The sequence below is a fragment of the Paramormyrops kingsleyae genome, chromosome 4, assembly GCF_048594095.1.
Source record: "Paramormyrops kingsleyae isolate MSU_618 chromosome 4, PKINGS_0.4, whole genome shotgun sequence".
NCBI lineage: Eukaryota > Metazoa > Chordata > Actinopteri > Osteoglossiformes > Mormyridae > Paramormyrops > Paramormyrops kingsleyae.
The window spans coordinates 7,019,498-7,042,048 of NC_132800.1; the positions used below are offsets into that span (position 1 = coordinate 7,019,498).

At 45.6% G+C, this 22,551-nt stretch overlaps 1 protein-coding gene across 4 annotated transcripts; it reads left to right on the forward strand.

Annotated features, from left to right (window-relative positions):
- The first annotated feature begins 431 nt into the window (after window positions 1–431).
- fyco1a (FYVE and coiled-coil domain autophagy adaptor 1a) lies at window positions 432–20,594 on the forward strand. Of its 4 annotated transcripts, none has more exons than XM_072710536.1 (18): window positions 432–505; window positions 1,872–1,980; window positions 4,647–4,753; window positions 4,972–5,097; window positions 6,145–6,251; window positions 6,416–6,559; window positions 7,209–7,296; window positions 8,342–10,471; window positions 11,056–11,148; window positions 12,115–12,233; window positions 12,333–12,500; window positions 13,914–14,066; window positions 14,566–14,789; window positions 15,599–15,692; window positions 15,879–15,977; window positions 17,100–17,310; window positions 18,024–18,133; window positions 18,304–20,594. In XM_072710536.1, the coding sequence occupies exons 2-18, from the start codon at window positions 1,920–1,922 to the stop codon at window positions 18,374–18,376; spliced, it is 4,107 nt and encodes a 1,368-aa protein (XP_072566637.1). In that variant the 5' UTR covers window positions 432–505; window positions 1,872–1,919; the 3' UTR covers window positions 18,377–20,594. The 4 variants fall into 4 exon arrangements, with proteins under 4 accessions (XP_072566637.1, XP_072566639.1, XP_072566640.1 ...); XM_072710538.1 differs by having other exon boundaries at window positions 14,599–14,789; XM_072710537.1 differs by having other exon boundaries at window positions 450–515.
- Window positions 20,595–22,551: the final 1,957 nt, after the last annotated feature.

The window sequence follows — 22,551 nt, forward strand, 5'->3', positions numbered from 1 at the left end:
AAAAGATACATCTGTTTTAAGATGCTTTTAGATATTCTTACATGGAAAATGATATGCCGACTGCACTTCCCGCTTCACTCTCCCGAAGGTATGAATATGAATTATGTAAGAACCTGCATACTCCTGAACTGGTTAGAAATATTAACCCAAGCTTCGCAGTCCAGAAAGCAGTGAAGACTTTTCGGAACCGGCCCTGGCTAAACCACGGCCAAGCCTTGAGAGACGTCCCGTCCAGATTGTCCCACGCCTCACCCCATATGCACCCCCGGCTAGGGTGCAGCTTATTGAGGTAAGCGCGTTCTGAAGCTGTCACATGACTCGTGTGTTTGCGTTTGGGTTTCAGTGCAACTAAACTTGCTTTTGGGTCGGTTCGTGTCGTCACCGAAATCCTAAGTGATTATTGGTGCAGTGTTTTTTTATTTAAAAGGATCGTCTCCGCCCCATTGCAGGCAAGATAGTATGTGGAGGTAAACTGTGTCAACTACTCTGGATCGCCTAGTTTAAAGTATGTCAAAGTTAGTGCTGTTTTTATTGTGCGTGTCTTGCTTATGCTTCTATGGCAATTGCATTATGTAGGCTAGTTCTGCTATTTCCCAGTGATGTTTATTCAGAAAGATACGTATTTTAATAGTATTAAGCAACTACTGTACTAGCGTAGCGTTACATACCGACGTTTATTACCCGGACAACATATATAGCCATAGGCCTATGTCTAAAAATATATTCTTAAAAAGGAATTCTTTATTAACACAAGTATATATGTAAAAGACGAATAATACATTTTTTAGAAGCACTCATGTCAACCGAGAAGAGATTATTTGCGTTATGTAAAGAATAAGAGATTGATTATACCCGTGTTTAGTAGTTCCAAAGTTAGCACCTGTGTTGGGACCTCTGTCGGATTAAAGGGAAACCAAGTCGAGGTTTAAGAAATTTACTAACTGTGCAGTGTCACCTCCATACATTACAGTCCTTCGGATTATTATTATTATTATTATTATAAGTATTAGTTGTTGTTGTTTTGCGTGCATACCATGTTAGAGCTTACGCGTTTAACACAGGTTTAAGTGCGTTTTTTTTTTGCATGTGGTTTTATAAGCGATGTTAGATCATCGGTGCGTACCCATCTTAAAGTAACATCACGATGTGTAATCCCGATTTGTACCAGGGAGAGTCAGTGATAAGCGTCAGAATTCACGCCCCGCGTCTTTATATTTCAAGAGGTATTCAGCTTATATGGTGGTAGAGATGTACTTACACATAGTGGCTGTTCCTGAAACCTGAGGTCCTGGATTTGGGACTTGTGTTCGGCTGAGCTGAGGTGACGAATCTTGCTCAGAAATGCCAATCTCTGCAGTTTTACAGTGCCTGTTGATTTCTCGCCGCGCGCCAGCCCCGAGACCAAGCACGAGAGCCATATGTTTACAATAGCCACCCCCTCGCAGACTAGAGTTTTACTGGATTGTTGAATTCCCTTTTTGGGATTTTCTTTCTGGGTACTACACACAAGGTGCCATTGAGTAGGTCTTTCAACAGTTTCAACAGTCCCTGATTACAAATATAGGACACGGGAACTGAGAGTCTAGTGATGAAAGTCACAATAAGACAAGCTTGAAACAAACATTTATTCAAGTTAAAAGGAATTAATTAATTCATTCGTTAAAAAAATATTTCTTTGAATCTTCATTTTGTACCAAAAAGTCTTGTACTCCATGTCTTTTTTCATATTTGTATAACGTGCTAATCCTGGGAGGAGCCACTGGATTGATAGAATAGTCTTTGTTTATTAAAATATAAAATATGTAAGATGTTGGTGAGCTGATTCTACGTCACTGATAATCATGGATCTATGGGATTCCCTGACTCGGCAGAGATGGCGTGTGACCTCTGACCCCTGTTGCCGGTAAACGCCGTGGACCATGGCTGCCCCAGAAGCTTCTGGAGGGAGCCAGCTGCAGAGGATCGTCCGAGAGCTGCAGGGTAGGGCGGCAGAGTGTGTGTGTCCATGGGTTTTTGTGTGTGTGTGTGTGTGCTTGAAACAGAGCAGCTTGTTGTCCACTGATGGTGAGGGAGCTCTGAGCTCGCCAGACTCCTAACTTGGCTTCCCTTGCTGCTGGTTCCTGGGATCTGCCGTGGACAGGCAGAGGGAGCGGGGTCACGCCATCCTGCCAGACTCGTCCCATTTGTCCTTTAATCTACTGCTGTGGTTGAAAGGCATGCTGCTCTCCATGGAGTTCCACAGTAGAAAAGCACGCCAGTTCGGACTGGGGAGGTTTTCATAACGGAGCTTCCCAGATGTTCCGCTTCTACGCACTTTATTCTTCTCAGAAAGCCGTTTGCTCATACCGCATCATTGCCTTCAGCATGGCTCACTACTTTATACTCCTTTTGCAACTACATAGTAGAGCTTTTGTGTTTTCTTTGCTGTTTTCAGATTCATCTACTCTGGAAATTCATCAGTGTCACCTTCAGTGTCATCCCCACGTTCTGATTTCAGATCTCAACTTTGCCTCTTATTGTCTGATAAATCCTATGACTTTTCAGCTCAGTCTCCACTGTGATTTCCTCATTACCACACATATGTACACGTCTCTGAAAATGTGTATGTATATTTATATGCATCATCATCAGTCTATGAAATATAATGGATTTCTCTGTTCCCCATTGTACTGTATATATTCCCTATGTAAAGGCTTTCCCTGTTTGCCATGGTATAGATTCCCTATATAGTGGCTTTCCTTGTATCCCATTCTAAATGTTTCCTATGTAATGGCTTTCGCTGTTCCCCACAGTATAAATTTCCTATATTAGAATTATAATATAATAATTAGATGATCAGTGGTCATTGTTGACACACCACAGCACACCAGGCAGAACAACGAAACGTGTCCTCTGCATTTAACCCATATGTGACATCAAGACATAGCAGGGGGCAGCTAATTCAGCACTCGGGGAGCAGTGCTTGGGGGCGGTACCTTGATCGGGGTACTTCAGTGGTCTCTTGCTGGTTGGGGATTTGAACCAGCAATCTTTCTATTACAAGTGCACTTCCCCTAACCATTAAGCCACCACTGCACTATATAGTGGGTTTCTCAGTTCCCCATTGTATAGATTCCCCATGCAATACAGTTTGCTGTCAAAATATAATTAAATTAGTGGTCAAGTTGATTTTCTGGAGGACAATTAATCATTTAGATTAGTCGGCCAATTGATAAAATAGTCAATAGATTAATCTCTAGAAAAACAGTCATTAGAGGCAGACTTATTATGGAGTATAGCTTTCCCTGTTCCCCATAGTATACATTCCATATATAACAGCTTTCCCGGTTCCCTGTACAGTACAATCCCGTTATAGTGGACTCGCTTATAACGGAATATCGTCTATAACAGACGAGGTCCGCTGGTCCTGGCCGTGCGCCTTTAAGAACATGCAGAAAAAGCATCGGATATAGCAGACTCGCATATAACGGAATTTCACTTATAACGGACAAACAATTTGGTCCCCAGGGCCGCTTTTAACTGTAGTTTTGTTCGGCTATAACGGACATGCAGTTCCGCCTACAAAGCCTGTGGCGTGCCGGTGATATCCAAAGCAGATACGTAGTCGAGATTATTAATAATCATGCATCTGGTCAGGTAAAGTTGGATTACTACATGTACAATATAATAATCAGGGTTCCCGCTGCCGGTCGTCACTCTCGTCATTGACGAAAACGGAACCCATGGTGACGAAGAAAAACGGCATCAAATCGTCACTCTGGCGAATTCAATTTTCAAATGACGAATTTTAAATTTTTGAAAAGTCGAATTTAATTTTTTCCCCAATTTTCAACCGTAGCACCCGTAGGGCCTAATCAAAACTGGCCCGGCGCCCCGGACACACGATCGTCGATCACCCATGTCAAATGAGCATGGGCCGTTCTAAAAGTAGCAAATGTTATCGATCGGTGTGGGGACATTCTAAAATGCTTAATGTGAAAACGCTTAATGTGGTTTAATGTACCAAAATAGCGACCGATAGTCACCAAATTTCGCACACATCTGGTCATAAACACTTTCACCTGACAAAAAATCAAAACCGAAATACAAGGAATTTGGACTTCATTTTACGTTAAGCGTTTTCCCCTCCATTGACGCCCATTATAAGGAAAAGGCTTAATGTAACTTAAAGTACCAAGACAGCCACCAAAAATCACTATATTTCTCACACATATATCTGGTCATAAAAACGTTCACCTGACAAGAAATCTAAACCGAAATGCTAAGAATAAGGACTTTATACTACGTTAAGCGTTTTCACCCTTCCATTGACGCCCATTATAAGGAAAAGGCTTAATGAACAAGAGATGTATATTCAGTGAGTTTAATGTTTAATTTATTAAGAAGCGGCGAGAGAGTGACTAAAAAAAAAAAGTGAAGAATTTGATTAGTAGAAGCAAAAATACAAAGAAAAGTGAAGTATTGAAATCAAACTCCAGGGGGAACCCTGAATAATCTATACCACATGTGTGTCTGCTGGGGTGTGACATGAGTAAATAGTGTCCTGTAGTTGTGTTCTGGGCTTAAGTTCCCTATATAATGGCTTTCTCTGTTCCCCAGAGTATACATTTGCTATATAATGGTTTTCCCTCTCCCCCATACCGTAGATGCCGTGGCAGAGCTGGCCAGAGAGTACAGGGAGAGTGGGGAGCCCATCACAGATGACAGCTCCAACTTGCACCGGTTTTCCTACAAGCTGGAGTACCTGCTGCAGGTGAACACCCCCTCCCCCCCGCCCCCAATTCAAAGCCTGGGCCGGAAACGAGGCAAGTGGGCATCCACATGCCTAGCAGGTCATGTTTGGCCTACATATCAGCATCACAATTGAGGGACCTTGCAGTCCAGGTTGATTTTCCCTCACAAGTCACTAGGTGGTGTAGTAGTTACGATGTTCAACTACCATCACATGTTCACTCACTGATTTGCTTTCAGTTTGACCTGAAGGAAAAAGTGACGTTCCTGGGCACTCGAAAAGACTACTGGGATTACTTCAGCGACTGCCTGGCCAAGTTGAAGGGCGCCAGTGATGGGATTCGCTTTGTCAGGTCCATCTCGGAGGTGAGCATTACCCAGGAACGTGCAATGCTCTTGTTGCTGAGGTATGATGGTGGGCTTCGGTTCACCACAATCTTGGTGAAAGAGTAGCATTGGATAAGAAGAATGTAGAATCCTGCAGGTAGTGTGGCATTCAAGGAGATACATTCTGTAGCCCGGCATGTACTGTGGATCTCTAGGACCAGAGTTTAGTAGATCAGTAGACACTGTGGATCTCCAGGACCAGAGATCAGTAGATACTGTGGATCCCCAGGACCAGAGTTTAATAGATCAGTAGATGCTGTGGATCTCCAGGACCAGAGTTTAGTAGATCAGTAGACGCTGTGGATCTCTAGGACCAGAGTTTAGTATATCAGTAGACACTGTGGATCTCTAGGACCAGAGTTTAGTAGATCAGTAGACACAGTGGATCTCCAGGACCAGAGTTTAGTAGATCAGTAGATACTGTGAATCTCCAGGAGCAGAGTTTAGTAGATCAGTAGACACAGTGGATCTCCAGGACCAGAGTTTAGTAGATCAGTAGACACTGTGGATCTCCAGGACCAGAGTTCAGTAGATCAGTAGATACTGTGGATCCCCAGGACCAGAGTTTAGTAGATCAGTAGATGCTGTGGATCTCCAGGACCAGAGTTTAGTAGATCAGTAGATGCTGTGGATCTCTAGGACCAGAGTTTAGTAGATCAGTAGATGCTGTGGATCTCTAGGACCAGAGTTTAGTAGATTAGTAGATACTGTGGATGTCCAGGACCGTGGTTGAGAGATTAGTTAGATTCTCTGGATCTCTGGAACTCAGATTGAGTACTTAGATAGATACTGTGGATCTTCATAACTTTGATTGAGTGATTAGTTAGATTATGTGCATGCCTAAGATCTGGCTTTACTAATTACTTAGACCCAGTTTTAGTAGTTCGGTAGACGGCATGGAGCTTCGGGACCCGGGTTTAGTGATTACTCCAGGACCAGTATGGAGTCTCCAGCCAGAGTATGAGGTGTTGAAATATATCCTGTACTATATCACACCACCGTCTGTTTCCGACTTTTGTGCCCCAGCTGAAGACGTCCCTGGGGAAAGGCCGGGCCTTCATCCGCTACTCGCTGGTGCACCAGCGCCTGGCTGACACCCTTCAGCAATGCTTGATGAATCAGAGGGTCACCAGGTACGCAGATGAAGATGCCAGGGTGGGTTTCCGTCTGCAAGTGAGCCTGTTTGTTGCAGGCCAGGGTCTCTTCCAGCTGGAGGTTTGTGAGTTTAACACAACTGTTATGGGCTGATCTGTGGTTTACGTCGTCACTCCCCCACCCCGATTATATCCGCTTTCAGTGACTGGTACTACGCACGCAGCCCCTTCATGAAGCCCCACCTGAGTGCTGATATCATCAATCACCTGTATGAGCTTAACGACATCCAGTTCGACGTGGCGTCTCGAGGCCATGATCTCGACGCTGCCTGGCCTACCTTCGCCAGGTAACGCTTCGGCTGCCGTTTTGTCGTCTTTCAAAACTGCATCCAACCAAAGCGACAACAGAGGGCGCTAAAGAGATGTTGCTGTGCAACATGAACAAAACCCAAACAGGAGACGTGTACAAATGAAGTCTTAGTCCTAAGGAGAGAATTGTTTAATTGGAATGAGTTGCCTTAAGTAAGGTACTCCGGTTTAACTACTTCATTAAAGCATCTGTCTAACCAGAACACTGAAAAACATGTTGAGTCCATTTTCACAACATATTCTGTAGACCACCAGTGATTTTAATGCTACTTTCCTATGTGCCAAGCAAAATTCCAAGCTAGAGAGTAAATATTATTTAGCAGAGGACCACTAGAGTAAAAAATAATATATGCAGGAAGGGCAAGTGATCTCAGATTCAAAGAGGCTTATTAGATCATCGTCAGATCCCTCTCAGAGTGTCAGTGTCAGAGTCTGTTATCATACTGTAAGTCAAGCAATACTTTTGCAAGCTGTCATACAAATACATGGAACTGTATTTTAAATTGTCAAGTACCCTGCTGTGTTTAAGGCACTGACCACATAAGAGCATTTCAGTGTAATTTGCTCAGCGGCCTTCGATCGGCGACCTAGTGACGCCGACGGCTGATGGCGGATGTGTCCTTGCAGGAGGACCTTGGGCGGCTCACCCGCCCACCTCTGGAGACCCCCCAGCCGCAGCTCCAGCATCAACAGTCTGGTCAGCTCCTACTCTCAGGTAAAGCTCCTCCAAATCGGGACGCCGGGATTCATTACGTTTCCACGTCTGTCCGAATGAGGACGTAAGATCAGTTAATGTCGCTGGAGCAGTTGCAGCAAAGGGCCTTGGTCCGCCTGTTCAGCCACGCTCCATCCCAGTATCCTCATTAAGAACACCAGACCCACACCCTGTTCTCTTGAATGAATCATCCTGTCAGGTTTTGAAGAACAGTCCTCATTAGTCGTTCAGTTTTGTTGTTCACAAGCATGCCCTGCATGCATTGAAGTTGGGGATATTTTGGCTTATCACGACTTATTATGACCACTAGGTGGCACTCGATATTACACAGAGCAGGCTTGTTTCGGTGAAGTGCCTTTTAATCAAGCGTTCTCTGTTGTGTGCCTTTGTATTCCAGCTGTGCTGCGGTGGGAGTCTCTTTCTCTCTTCCTGCCATGAAGTTTCTTAATTACTCAGTTAACATACAGTACTGTACAAAAGTCACAGGCAGTCAAAGGAAATGTTTAAAGCTATTTATAAGTGTATATTTGCTCAGAAAAAAAAGCACAATTTAAAAAAGAGCATATGCAAATTAACTGCAGCATAATAAACACTGACAATATTTTCGTTTGTTCTCCAAAAAATCACTGATATCTTGTTGGATGAGCTCTTCTCAGGGCCACCTGAGCCATTCTATGTGTTTGTGATATTTAAAACTTAATTAGTTAAGTAACTCAGCGATTTATTTATTAACCAGACATGGTTTGCCAGTGGTCTAGTCAGAAAATACATGGTGTATTGGATGGTGCTGCAAATCCTGGGATGATTTTAGGAGAGATTTTGAATTTTTTTCAAAGTTTATAGACGTAATATCATAGTTTTACACCAATATGAAGATCCTTTAAACATCATTTCCTTTGACTGCCTAAGACTTTTTAACAGTACTGTAATCCTTCAGCACTGTTACGGTATCAAGCAGCATAGATTATTAGCCAGAAATGCAGCACAGGCACGGTCCTCAAGAAGAGCCACATCTAACCACATCTGTTCCGCACATCTCTGGCAGGTGCAGGACTTCCCCTCCAGCCCTGACCTGGTCGCAGGTGAGGCAGCCTATGACGCCGTGAGCCCCTGTGCGGCCGATGACCTGCGGCTGCAGCTGGACCAGTCAGAGCTGAGGCAGCGGGAGCTGCTGGGCCGGGTGGTGGAGTTGGGCCAGGAGTCTTCCGAGCTGAGGGCCGTGGTGGAGGCGCTACAGGGTCAGCTGGACACCTCACTGGCTACTCAGGAGGCCGGCCGGAGAGAGCTGGAGGCCCTGAGGGTGGCTGAGAGGCTGAGGGGGGCAACAGAGCATGAGCTGAGGGCCCAGCTGGCCACGGTGGAGCGGAAGAACGCAGAGCTCTTGGCCAAGCTGGACGGTGTGCTGGACGAGAAGAGCCTGCATGCAACCAGCTACCTCGACTCAGCCCAGAAGATCCACGGCCTGCTGGATGAACTCAATCAGGCAGAGAGTGCTAGGCTGGAGGTGTGCCGGGAGGTGGAGATGCAGAGGCAGGAATCACGGCGGCTGGCCGAGGAGATGAGGATAAGAGAGGGGGTGCTGGCCGAAGAACGGGCCAAGGCGGATGGCCTGCAGGGGGCACTGGCGGCAAAGCAGAAGGCGTCTGGCAGCCTGGAAAGGCAACTGGAGGACCTGAAGCACACCCTGGAGGTGACAGTGGTCGAGGCAACAGAAGAGAGGAAAAAAGCCCAGGAGGAGAAGCTGGAACTTCAGCAGAGGTTTGCCAGCCTGAGGGACTCGCTAGAGGGCCAAATTCACACTTACACCCAGCAGCTAAAGGCTAAAGACGAAGAAGCGTCCGTCAGGCTCCAGAAGATCGAACACTTGGAGAAGCAGATGACTCAGCTGGCTGTAGAGAAGCAAGGCCTTGTGGGGAAGCAGGTGGAGCTGCAGGTCACTGTAAAGGACCAGGCTAGGAAGATGGAGGACTACCAGACCAGATGCAGTAGCCTTGAGGAGCTCAACGGCAAGCTGCTGCAGACCAAGAAAGAGCTGACGGAGGCCGGGATGGTCAAGGAGAGCAAGCTGGCTGCCCTGCATGCGTCCGAGAAGCAGCTGAGGAGCCAAATAGATGACGCGGCCATGGCGCTGGATGAGCGGGAGAAAAAGCAGCGTGAGGAGAACCGATGCCTGGATGAGGGCCTTCGCAGGGCCGTCTTGGAGAAGGAGACCGTAGAAGGGGCCGTGAGGGAGCTTGAGCAGGAGAGCCAGCACTTGAAAAAGGAGCTGGAGGCAACAAAAGGGGCACTGTCTTCCACCCGCCAGGAGCTGCGAGCTGCTGAAAGTCGGGTGGTCGATCAGGAGGGCAGCTTGGCGGAATCCCAGAGGACTGAGGCTGGACACCGCAAGCAGCTCCAGGAAGTTGCTGAACGGTTGCAGTTCATGAAGCTCCAGACCCAGGAGCTGGAAGCCAAAATGAAGGAGCTGGCAGAGGAGAAGAAGGATGCAGTTTCCAGCCTGATGCTTGTGGAGGGCCAGCTAGAGCTGAACGTCAAGGAAGTCTCCAGATTGCAGGCAGAGCTCCTGGATTTGCGTGCTGAGCTCCGGGGTGCCGTCGAGGACAAGAGGAGGACCGAAGGTCAGCTGAATGTGGCAGAGACCTCACGGGAAGAGCTTGCGACCCTGCTTGAGAAGCTGAAGGGACAGGAGGAGGAGCTCCGGGGGAGGCAGGTGGAGATGGAGGAGGAGATGAGGGTCATCAGGGATCATGAAACCCAGGTCCGGGCTGAGCTAGTGCCCCTGAGGGAGGAGCTGTCTGCCCTGAAGACTCTCCATGAGAACCTGGTGCTGGAGCGTGCAGAAGCCCAAGAGGGCCTCCACCGGGCCAACACCGAGACTGCCGAGCTGGGCGTCGCTGTCTGCCGCCTGACCTCCGAGAACCAGGAGGCGGCTCGCAGGCTGGAGGAGGTGGCCCGCGAGGCCGAGCGTCTGAGAGCTGGGCTTGCCGCCCTCCGGCAGGAGAACACCAGTCTGTGCGAGGAGCTGGCCCAGTCGCAGAACCTCACGCAGACCGCCCTGGAACTCAAGGAGCAGCTGGAGCAGGCCACCAGCATCCAGGAAGCTGCGCGGGAGGAAGTGAAGGCCTTGAAGTTTCAGATGTCCAGTGAAGCCTTAAACCATCAGAATCAGCTCAAGGTCCATGTTCCAGTCAAACCATCTTCTCTCTGTCTGAAGTTCATTCTAGCTGTTATTTCTTATAGCTATAGATACATTTTTATAGATATAGATACATTATGTACATTCTCATAGATATAGATACATTCTTACAGATATAGATACATTGTGCACAATCTTATAGCTATAGACACATTCTTATAGATTGATTCTTGTAGATGTAGATACAAATTGTGTACATCCATATAGATATAGATACATTGCATGCATTCTCAAAGTGGACAGTGGAGGCTTAATGGTTAGGGAAGTACACTTGTAATTGAAAGATTACTGGTTCAACTCCCTGAGCAGCAAGACTCTACTGAGGTACCCTGAGCAAGGTACCTCCCCCAAGCACTGCTCCCTGGGTGCTGAATTAGCTGCCCCCTGCTATGTCACGACGTTACATATGGGTTAAATACAAAGGACACATTTCGTTGTTGTGCACTTTGTGCTGTGGTGTGTCAACAATGACCACTGATCTTTAAATTCTGAAGGTATGGATGTGTTGCGTAGAGTGTATTCATACTGTTTTTGGGGTGTTAACCTTAAGCTTTTGTTCATAGGGGATTGGGGATGAAGTGGGGAATCTCAAAGGCCAGCTGACAGCGGGGAGGGAGAAATCGTCTTTGCTGGAGGCCAGAGTCTTACAGCTGGAGGTTTGTGAGTTTGACAGTTGAAGCCAGACTGGCTTGGAAATGCGCATTCGAGCACTGGAGAGATCTGAGGAGCCAGTATGAGAACTTATACTTTTGTAAAGTACTGGGCATTTTACTGAAGCATTTCAAGATTACAGCTTTGGCTGAGTAACACAGCCTCTGGGAATATAGACAGGATGACCATGGTCACTGGGGAATAGGAAGGAGAAAAAGAAAGAAAGAAAGAAAGAAAGAAAGAGCTCTATGTGACTCAGCATGTGAGACCTCTGTTGCTATGATAGGGAGGTCGCATAGCCATCAGTGGCGGAACAACTGCACACAAGGGTCAAAACACCGATCGGCCCCCCTCCCCCGCGCACACACACACACACACACACACAGACACATACAGGCGTGCACGCATACTTGTATGCGGCGGCGCTGAAAGGTGTTTTAAAGTGTGGGTCATTCTTTAAAGAATTTTTTTTTTTTAAGAATTTGACTGTCCCTCACAAAAACTATAAAGCATTAAATACATAAAATACAAAAGGAACAGCTTAGTTTGACTTCAAAACATTGCTATGTATTCTATTTTAAGTTTGTTGTAGGGATTTTACAGGTTTTGTTTTTTTTTTTTATTAAAAATTACACCATACACCTACCATAATAAGAATGTATACCAAAAATGACAGATATATAAAATCGCAAGTCACAGTTAAAGTGTAAGTAATATTTTCTACCTGTGAAACACTTGGGAAAAATTATAACAATATAACTTTATGTGTATTTAGTATATGGGAGGGTCCTCTTTTGGCTGGGGGGAGGGACCAGGGGCAGTGGGCCGCCTTTAGCTCCGCCCCTTATACCCATGTCTGTTGGGACCTTGACCGAGGCCTTAAACCCCCCCCCGTTTTGAGCATGCTCTGCATCGGGGCCCCCGTCTGCTCGTGGCTGTCTGTGCATGATGCCATCTTCATTTCCTTCAAGGCCGCAAACAGTGACTGCGCCCATCAGATGGAGGAGAAGATGGAGGACATGGCGAGGAGTGACGCCAAGGTACGACAGGCTGAGGAGGACCTCCAGCAGCTGAGAGGAACGTTGGTTAGGTGAGCTGCCTGCCGATGGCGTTTGAGGCGTCCTGAGCCTCACATGCACGTGTGTTGACCTGAAACTGCCGATGTCCTGCATTGTTCACACTCTGGCAGGACTGAGGAGGAGCTGTCTGTGGCCAGGAAGGGGTGCGAGGAGCTGAGAGGGAAGCTGGACAGGGCTGCAGAAGAGAGACAAGTCCTGGAGATGAAGACCACGGCTGAAATTGAAGACCTGTGCAAGACGAAAAGCACCCTGGAGGAGCGTCTCATTGAGCTGATCAGGTAACGCGTCAGTCAGGGCAACAGAAGCAGTAATGATGGGAATCACAGTGAAACACTGTACCAGCAGAGATCGCGGGGAAAGCCGACAGAACACAGTAACAATAGTCATAGATCAGGAAACACAGTGAGACAGAGTAACAGCAGGGATAATAGGAGAAACAATGTAACGCAATAGCAGGAATGATGGAGAACACAGGGACCGTAACAGGAATACAATGACAGTCATATAAACATAGATCACAGCAAGAAACAATGTGAAACACTGATGGGATAATATGGTTGCAATGAAATAATATCAGCTTAGATCATAACAACAAACATAATGTAACACAATATGAAACAGTAACAACAGAGATAATAACAGGGACACATTGAAGCACGGATATAAACACAGATAATAACAGGCTAGCTAACGTTATATCAGAGATGATGGAAAACACAATGTAGTACAATAATGAGGGGGGATAATAACAGGCAAATACCCTGAATCACAATGGATGAAACAATCTGTAACCAAAGTAAATAGGTAAGCATTTAGTTCTATTCTTGTTTACATCCATATTGGATTTTTTTTTTTTCGGGGGGGGGGGGCGCTTCTTAGGGGGCAATCAAAAAATGCATTTTGCATTATTTCCTGCCTACTGCTTGTCCACAGGGAGTCTTTAGCTTCAGGAAATTGTCTTGCTGTGAAGACATTCTTAGCGCGTCTGAGTCTGTTACATCACATGGCTCCTGGGCTCCACGGCGACGGCCGTGGTGTCCCTTCCCCTGGACCGAGGCTGTGTTCAATGCCTAGGCTTTCATGTCTAAATGCACGGCAGCCGATCACGTGAGGTTTACCCTCACCCAGCAGGGGACAAGCGCAAAACCCCAGTATGCGATAGACAGATTCGAAAATGCCCGCAAGAATGTACTGATATATTTGTATTTACTTTTAACTGGGTGATGTACAGTATACATTACTTGCAGTTAGTATGTAATACTGTCATTTTACAATATGCATTTTGAGGTTGTATTTTTTTATTTTATCATCCCTTTATTCCGGTCCCCTCTTATCCAGTGCAGCCAATCCCAAGCAGAACATGGTAGAGGGCACCTTGTATGGATGCCAGTCAGTTGCAGGGCACATACACTCACATCCTACGGGTGATTTTAAATTCAGCACGGCCCCCTAACCACATGGGTTTGACAGTGGGAGGAGTCCCCAGAGGCAGGCCTTGTAGGCGGACGTGGGGTCGGATTCAGGCCTGCATCCCTGGAGGTGCGAGGCTACCATGTTCTTCCCCGGGATTTCTCTGGGATTTGACCTGCGCAGTGTGTGTCCAGCACTGCCGGGGTTTCCTGTTTGATCCTATTTGAGCTCTTGGAGCCATTTTCCTGCCCCCTCCCGCCGCCCCCCCCCCCACCCCATAGGGATAAGGATGCCCTGTGGCAGAAGTCCGACGCGCTGGAGTTCGAGCAGAAGCTGCGGGCGGAGGAGCAGTGGTGGCTCGTGGACAAGGAGGCCGACCGCTGCCAGGGCTGCCGAAGCACCTTCACCTGGTGGCTGCGAAGGCACCACTGCAGGTGAGCGCAGAAAACAACGGGGCTTCCCATTGGCTGGACAGCCATCCCTGACGATGCCACTGATTGGCTGGGTGTGGGCTAGTGCCTTTGGCTTAATGATAATAATTGGGTCTCTGATGAGTGATTTTTTTTGGCATGTGATATAGAATGAAATGAGAAACATTATTATGCATTCTTTGTTTTCCAAATTCATATCAAACATTATTAAATGAATAATTTCTTTGTTAGAGTTACTCTTTAAATGTGTTGCACAAGGCCCGACAATCAGTTACCAATTAAATCTTCAATGATTCTTTCATTGAAATCATACTCTATCATTTTAATTTTCATTTCGATTAAAGCTTAGGGTTACTTCCTGTGGGCAGTTTTTGGGGGTATTATATGCCTGATTCTTAGGTTTTACTGTACAGGCATTGGTAGTCAAGAAGGTGTTTGTCCTTTGACATTAAACATGAAAAAAAAAACATAGATGTGTACCGCCCCCTACTGGTCATGCCAGGCTATGCGGGCGCATTTTCTGTTATTACTGCAGCAACAACTTTGCGATGACGAAGCATAGCGGGAAAAAGGAGCGCTGCTGCAGAGAGTGCTACTCGCAGCACTGCGCGGTGGTGGAGCGCCTCACACAGGCCGCGGTGGGCAGCAACCAGGACACCCCCACCTCCCCCTGCCCCCCCTCTGAGCTGGGACCCGCCCCCTACACACCCATACCTAGGGTGACAGGTAACAAAAAAACAACAGACAGCTATGTTTTTTTGTGGGGAAAAAAGAAAGTAATTATGTCTTTCCGATGTGGCCATTGTTTGAGTTCACTGAAATCTTTCTGAGTCCCTCTGGATGAAGCAGGAAATTGTATTTGTCTTAAATTTCAAGGGAGCCCAAGGAAGTGTCTTGGTCTCCTGATATGAGCATAATTTCTCCAAGGCAGGACAATTTCAGCATTAGTATGATGTGAGCAAAGAAGATCATGGGTGGGTTATTTATATAAAACTTTGGTGTCGAAGAGAGGTTAAAAGGTGCTGAGCTCAGCAGAGGTGACCGAGGGCAGAGTTATGCCAACATTTTGCCAGAAAGAGACAGGTTCAGCCAAAAGGTTGCAGCTAGAAACTGATTGGGGATCAGACTGATTGCATCTCTTTACCCAAATGGTAGAAATGTTCATATGAGCTTCCTAGTTGTGTAGATGAGGCACATTTTTTAGAATAATCCAACCAGCAACTTGAAAAATTCCAGGAACACCTGCGTGTGTCCCTTGTGATGGACTGGCATCATGTCCAGGGTGTCCTCTGCCCTGTGCTCCCTGGAATAGGCTGCTGGCTCATGGCAGCTCTGTTCTGGATAGCTGGTATGATGGATGGATGGATGGATGGATGGATGGATTCTGATGGGTTTCTTTGTTGGGAATTTCTCTGCTTCACTAAATATTCCAGGAGCCACTCTCATAAATTCTGGGAAGTTCCCTGAGATGCAGTCGGTGGAGATATCGTGGCATATCTCACACCTCCTTCCCATTTCCTTCCCCCCTGCCTCAGTGACAGACCCGAGCCCCCAGTCGGATGACGCCGCCTTCGACATCATCACGGAGGAGGACCTGGACGGGATCTACGACGGCGACTCTGCGTGCCCGTGAGCAGCTCCGCCGAACGCGTCCGTGAACCAGTCGCCGCTTACGGGGACGCGTCACAACCCTGACTGCCGCTTCAGGGGAGGCGGAGTGCAGCGCTGCTGCCATGGAGCGGAGCTCTGCCGCTCTTTCGGAAACATGATGCGGTTTTCCTCTTTTTGTTTTGTTTCGGTTATGCCGTGAATCAGGAGTGACAGCACCGGGGATGCTGCCTCCGAAGACCCTGAGGGTGTGACGCTGGACCGGCAGGATGCAGAGATCCAGCTTCTAAAGTCAGGGGTGCTCACGTGAGTGACTAGGACAGCACAGGGGTCAGCAACTCCGGTCCTGGAGGGCTACTATCCAGCAGGTTTTCTATCCTACCTGGCTTCTGATGAGCCACACCTGCTCCTGGTATTTACCTGAGAACTAGTGTGGCTCATTAGAAGCCGGGTAGGATTGAAAACCTACTGGATAGTAGCTCTCCAGGACCGGAGTTGCTGACCCCTGGGATAACATATCATCACCACGGCGGCCTCCTTGTTGAAACTAAGGCGCACACTGTAATTTGACATACGGTGCTAACATAAAGTTTTGGGACGCTTGCTTAATTCTGCAAAAATGTTGCTAATTCATTGTGTTCGGAACAGAAGTCGGTTGCCAAGCAGTGTTTAACATATCTGCACGTATCTTACACACAGGCATTTTATTTAGTGTACATTTTTTGACTGAATCATTCAGTTATGATCTTGCCATTTTGCTATTAATTTCAATTGTAGTCATTGGCTGCCAAAGGGATACTAAACACAAATGTTTGGTGTTGAATGTTATTAAAAGGTGTCACTAATTAAAAAGCACCCACTACCCTGCTCGTCAATGAACTTTTTAACTATTTTAGCAGCTCTTTTACAACTGTAATTTGAGTTTATTACTACTTGAAATTAATATTTAGCTTAAGTCTACTGGTTGTTTGTAATGTGATATATATATTTTTTGCAAAAAATAAAAATAAAGTAATGATTTTCGTAATAAAATCAATTAATCTGCAATATGTATACTGAATTTAAGCAAGCCTCCCAAAACTTTCTGTGAGCACTGAAACTAATGTGGTTTAAACTAAACCTTGAACAGAAATGCATCCATAAATACATTGTTGCGACATCATAGCATATGAATTGGCACGCCTAGAAACCCAATCACTGATAGATGTTTCGGCAAGATCTCCTATAGAAAGTCTTGAAAAGCCAAGCTGGGGGCGGGGTGCCTACATTTCCATTTAAAGTCTTTTAAAACAGATTCCAGGGTGAGAATTTGCTGAAGTCAGTGCCTTCCATTACGTCACAAATCTGTCTAGTCGTCTCTTAGCTGTGAGACGTGAAAATGTGAGCGGCCCTTGGGCCTGAAAATATAGCTGTGGCTGTCTCGGGCAGGTCTGCCGTGCCGCTGACGCTCGAGGACGTCTCACACTTCGGTGAAGGACCCCGGGAGCTCTTCATCCGCTCCAGTTGCTACAGTGTGCTGTCCATCACCATGCCCGAGCCAGGACCCACTGTCAGCTGGGTGTTCTCCTCCGAGCCCAAGAGCATCGCCTTCAGCGTGGTGTACCGTGAAGTGGATGATGCTGCACTCGAGCAGGCCAAGGTAAAGCAACAATTCTTCGGAGCCCCAGTCTGGAATCCCTGTGCAAAATTAAACACGACTCCTTTTGAAACACCGAGGCCTCTGTTCTCCTTTTACCAAGTTCTGATGGGCCTATTTTAGCCGAATAAGGTCTATGTGCCTTATGGAAATGGAAAAAAAAAAACATGCCCCGGTTTCCAAAGGCCATCAAGCATCAGGACTTGACTGAGGAACCTGGGTGAGGATGGACTTCTTAGCATCAAAGATACACTACAGGAGAGCAGTAAGCAGGATTTAGTGGCATTATTAGAAGGCTGTGGCAACCCATATATGCACACAGTTGGGGTCACGGTGATCTGGAGCCGATCCCAGGGAACGGGGGAACATGTCATACTGGGGTCTGTTTGAACCCCGGGCTGGGTATGAACCGGAGAACCTGGAGGAACCTCACACTATCATCACACACAAAGAGCTGCGAGATCTATAATATATAATCAAATGTAATAAAGAATTCTTTTTAGCCTGTCCCTTAGACTTTCAGCCTAGCATTTTTCTGCTGAATGGTGAATTATTATTTTTTTTAGATGGAACACGGCCTCTGTGGTAATCAGTACTGCCAGCTGTTATATGAGTCACTTTCACACTGAATTAGTATGGGCACCTCCTGCACGTGAGGCCAGATTCCCACATGTCTTTAGAGCAGAGGGTTGAAATCTCTCCTTCTCCCTCGGCAGGTTCTGATCCCGTTGACCCGCTGCAACTCCCACCAGGAGACAATTCAGGGCCAGCTGAAAGTTCGGAGGCCAGGGGTCTATACACTACTCTTTGACAATTCCTACTCTAGGTACGCCGTTCCGTTACAGGCAGGAAAGCTTTAGTCGGTATCAGTAACCTATAAGTTCAATTTATTTATCGTCCTTTCTGTTCTGTCGATTATATTTCAACCACAGTTTTCATTTTGTTCGTTTTATTCCTGTTTTTAATTATATTTATGGTATTGTTTTTTTTTTGTAGGTTCATCTCAAAGAATATTTTCTACCATTTGACAGTTGAAAAGCCAGTGATCTATGATGGAAGTGATTCTTAGGAGAGGTGGTCCTGCCCCCAAACTCAGATTCCCCCAGAATTCCCTGGGTGTAGAGTCACTCAGGTCCTCGTGTTCCTCACGGTCTGCGCGATTTTCTCTTGTAGACCCTAACTGCATCACTATATGGTTCCATTTTACACTCATCTTCTACTTTGAAAAAGCCATAGATGCTTAGAAATGCCATTATGACACCACTCTTTTTGATGGGCTCCTTTGAGTTAAAGCATTTTAAAAATAATAGCCATGGTTATGAAAAAGAAAGAAAAAAAACATTAAGGGTGCATTTCAGACCAAATGCAGAAGTAAAAATCACCAAAGTATATCTTTTTTCAGAACTCTTAGAATGATTGGAAAAAAAAACTTAAAGAAGCATTATAATCACAAGCAAGTGACTGAGGAACTGAGAGTTTCCAAGAAATTTTAAGAAAACTGAGAAAAGCTTGATGTGCGTTATTTTATCTTATTTTATTTACATTATATTTTTATTACATTTTTTGTTTTGTATATCATTCACAATGTCAGACGTGCATTTTTGGAATTTTGGAGAATTTTAACGAGGATTTTCAGGTCTTAAACAGCATACAGACGACAGGTCAGCAGAAACAAAGTTTTTATGGCGTTTTTTAAGGTCAGACTCAGGGCTGGGAATTAGAGGTATAATAAATAGCACTTTCAGTCTTTTTTTTGTACTATAAACAAGCTTCCGGGCTCTTAACACCAGCAAACACAGATAATTGGGTGGAGGGTCACCGTGACAACAATATCGCCATGACAGCCACACTGCTGTGTTAACATCAAAGCATACTGCAGATTTTAATTACTCAGAATGCCAATCTCTGTAAATACACGCTAATAATAATAGCAATAACAATGACTAATAACAATAAGCATTGCTACATTTTATTTTAATATATGCGAAGTATTTTGTACAGATATGAAATATCTCTTCCCTTGCCTAGATTTTAGATGGATACAAAATATAACACTAATTTCTGTGCAATACCTGGTTTTACTTCCATCAGAAATCGGTCATTATGTGCTCAAACCCCCACGGGTGTAACAGGTGCAATAGTTACTTGTAGCGATTTACATGCTTTTTGGCCGTAAGTGGAATTATGCAAGGTGTATGTATATGCACCTTCATGCAGACCAGCCAAACTAAGACTGGGTGCACTGTTTATAAAAAGCACTTTTTAATAAGCATTAACCAAACTGGGGGGGGGGGGGCATTTTCTATGGGATTTTTCGTATTTGAGGTGTATTATTTACTTTTTTCATAGCGTACAAGGATTTTAAGAATACACCATCCCATGTCCCTTTTTAAGAATACACCATCCCATGTCCCTTTTTAAGAATGCATCGTCACATGTCCCTTTTTAAGAATGCATCGTCCCATGTCCCTTTTTTAGAATACATTGTCCCATGTCCCTTTTTTAGAATGCATCGTCCCATGTCCCTTTTTTAGAATGCATCGTCCCATGTCCTTTTTCAAGAATGCATCGTCCCATGTCCCTTTTTAAGAATACACCGTCCCATGTCCCTTTTTAAGAATACACCGTCCCATGTCCCTTTTTAAGAATGCATCGTCACATGTCCCTTTTTAAGAATGCATCGTCCCATGTCCCTTTTTTAGAATACATTGTCCCATGTCCCTTTTTTAGAATGCATCGTCCCATGTCCCTTTTTTAGAATGCATCGTCCCATGTCCTTTTTCAAGAATGCATCGTCCCATGTCCCTTTTTAAGAATACACCGTCCCATGTCCCTTTTTAAGAATACATTGTCCCATGTCCCTTTTTTAGAATGCATCATCCCATGTCCCTTTTTTAGAATGCATCGTCCCATGTCCCTTTTTAAGAATACACCGTCCCATGTCCCTTTTTTAGAATGCATCATCCCATGTCCTTTTTTAAGAATACACCGTCCCATGTCCCTTTTTAAGAATACACCGTCTCGTTACTGAGGTTTTGCTGGTTTGCGTGGTGAATCGAGGAGAACCAGAGGCAGCCCAACTTCAGACCTACTTAGCCGGTTAAGTTGGAGACAAACCATGGTGGTCCTCCACCCTTCAGCACCAAATGTAAGGCAGCAGCGTGCAGCCCAACCCATTCATAAGTGCGTATGTATTATCACAGCTGAGTGCGTGTATAGACAATCACGGATTCCATTGTATTGAATTTATATATGTACACTTTCGAAAAATAAAATGTTTATTGTGATGGTTTTGCCTTTTAACTTTATTTTTTTATTTGCTGGGTACATTACTATTTTGGAGATGCAGGGTGGCTCAGGGGGTGGGCACTGTTTCCTCACATCTCAAGGGGCAAGGGCTCTAAGCCCTGCCCCTACTCTATATGTGTCATGGTTCCGGACGGCACGGGAACGGGAACGAGGCATGGTGCACAAGGAAGGGGCGGACGACCCACTGGCGGCTCCAGGAACACAAAAACGGGGTTTATTAAACAAAACTGAAAACACTATAAACACAACTAAACCAAAAAGACCACAAGGGGTCAAAAACAGAAAGGGGATTAAACAAGACTAAATAACAAAAACCGAATACACGCAGAACACTGAAAATATCAAAACCATCAACCAACGACAATCATAGACACGACGCGATGAACCAGCCGGGAACAGAACAAAGGCAGGAACTAATATACTACAGGGGTAATGACTAACACAGGGCAGGTGAGGCTGATTAACAAAGACTAGGGAAACAGGACACAGGTGAAACCAATTAACTCAAAGACACTAACAATCAGGGAAACTAAGAATTAATCAAGGAAACAGAAACCAACACTAGGGAATTAAACAGGTAAAGACACAAGCAGGGGCGCAAGGAACAAAACCAAAACCAACTACAAAATCAGACACAAGAACTAAAGAAACTCAAATGAAACACTAGGGAGCAAAATACAAAAACAAAGGAGGCAGGATTCGAACTCACAACAAGAGGGAACTCAGGACCGAGGGGCAAACAGACAGCACATGTTTAATACATTGAGCCACAAGACCAGACAAGAGACAGGGGAGAAACAAGGACTGACGTGAAGGATGGAATGACCAGCATCACCTGCTGGTCAAACAGGGAAGGGGCACGGAAGGACCACAGTGGGGGGCTGACCCTGACAATATGAGGGTATGTAATGTTATGGTTAACTGGTGTCTAAATTGCCCATCATGTGTATGTGCCCTGCAATGGGCTACATGCTGTTGTAACCTAGCCTTGTAGCCTGTGCTGCTAAGAATTGGGTCCAGGCCCTGTGTGACCCTGGAGTCAGAAGACAGATGGATGGATGGACAAACTCACTGACTGACTTTGTATACTTGGAGTTTACGAACGTAAATATACTGTTACTGTATAGTGAACCCAAGTCTGGAAATGGCACCGGGGAGTATAGAGGGGTGTAGTTGTTCTGGTTGTTAGTCCAGTAGAAAACTTTGGGCAAGAAAATGTTAAAAGCAGAACAGTTTATGTTATATGAATTTACAGCGCTTTCCGAAAGGGACGTGGCAACAGCAGGGAGAGGTTCGGTTTCACTTCCGCCTACGCAACATTTCTGTTCCGTTCTTTTTTGACACTGGTGGAAACGTAGGCTAGTTCCCAAAGGCACCAAGTGGGAACCAGCCCGGCACCAGCACCAGCTCCGTGATGGTGGAAACGAGGCATAGGTGTGAATCTGGAAAGGAGGGGGCATATATGGTCCATTTTTGCCCCAGTGCCCAGTGTACAGTTGTCCTGCCACCGAGTGATGCGAAATAACTTTACAAAAGCCAACGATTTAAACAGAACAGATATTACTGGCTGTGACACTCACACACTGAAACCAAAATAGTATTGAGCCACCCGCTGTCTGTTATGAGGGTATTGTTAATTATGTGGTTTTTTTTTTTTTTTTTTTTTTTTAAAAAAACGTGAATAGCACTGAAGCAAATGAAGCTGAATAAAGGTAATTTGCTGATCGATGTATTTTATCGCTGGATCAATGTGCGGCTTTCATTTAGCCGAAGGGACTGTCTCAGTTGTTTCTTTTTGCTTTTTTCTGTTGATGTCCGTGATGCTGACAAACTGCTGTGTCTCATTCGCTGCTGGTGCCCAGTTAATGTTGCCTCTGTCATGCAAAGTGACTGCTTTGCCTAAACTGAAAACATAAGAATGGCCTATAGGATATG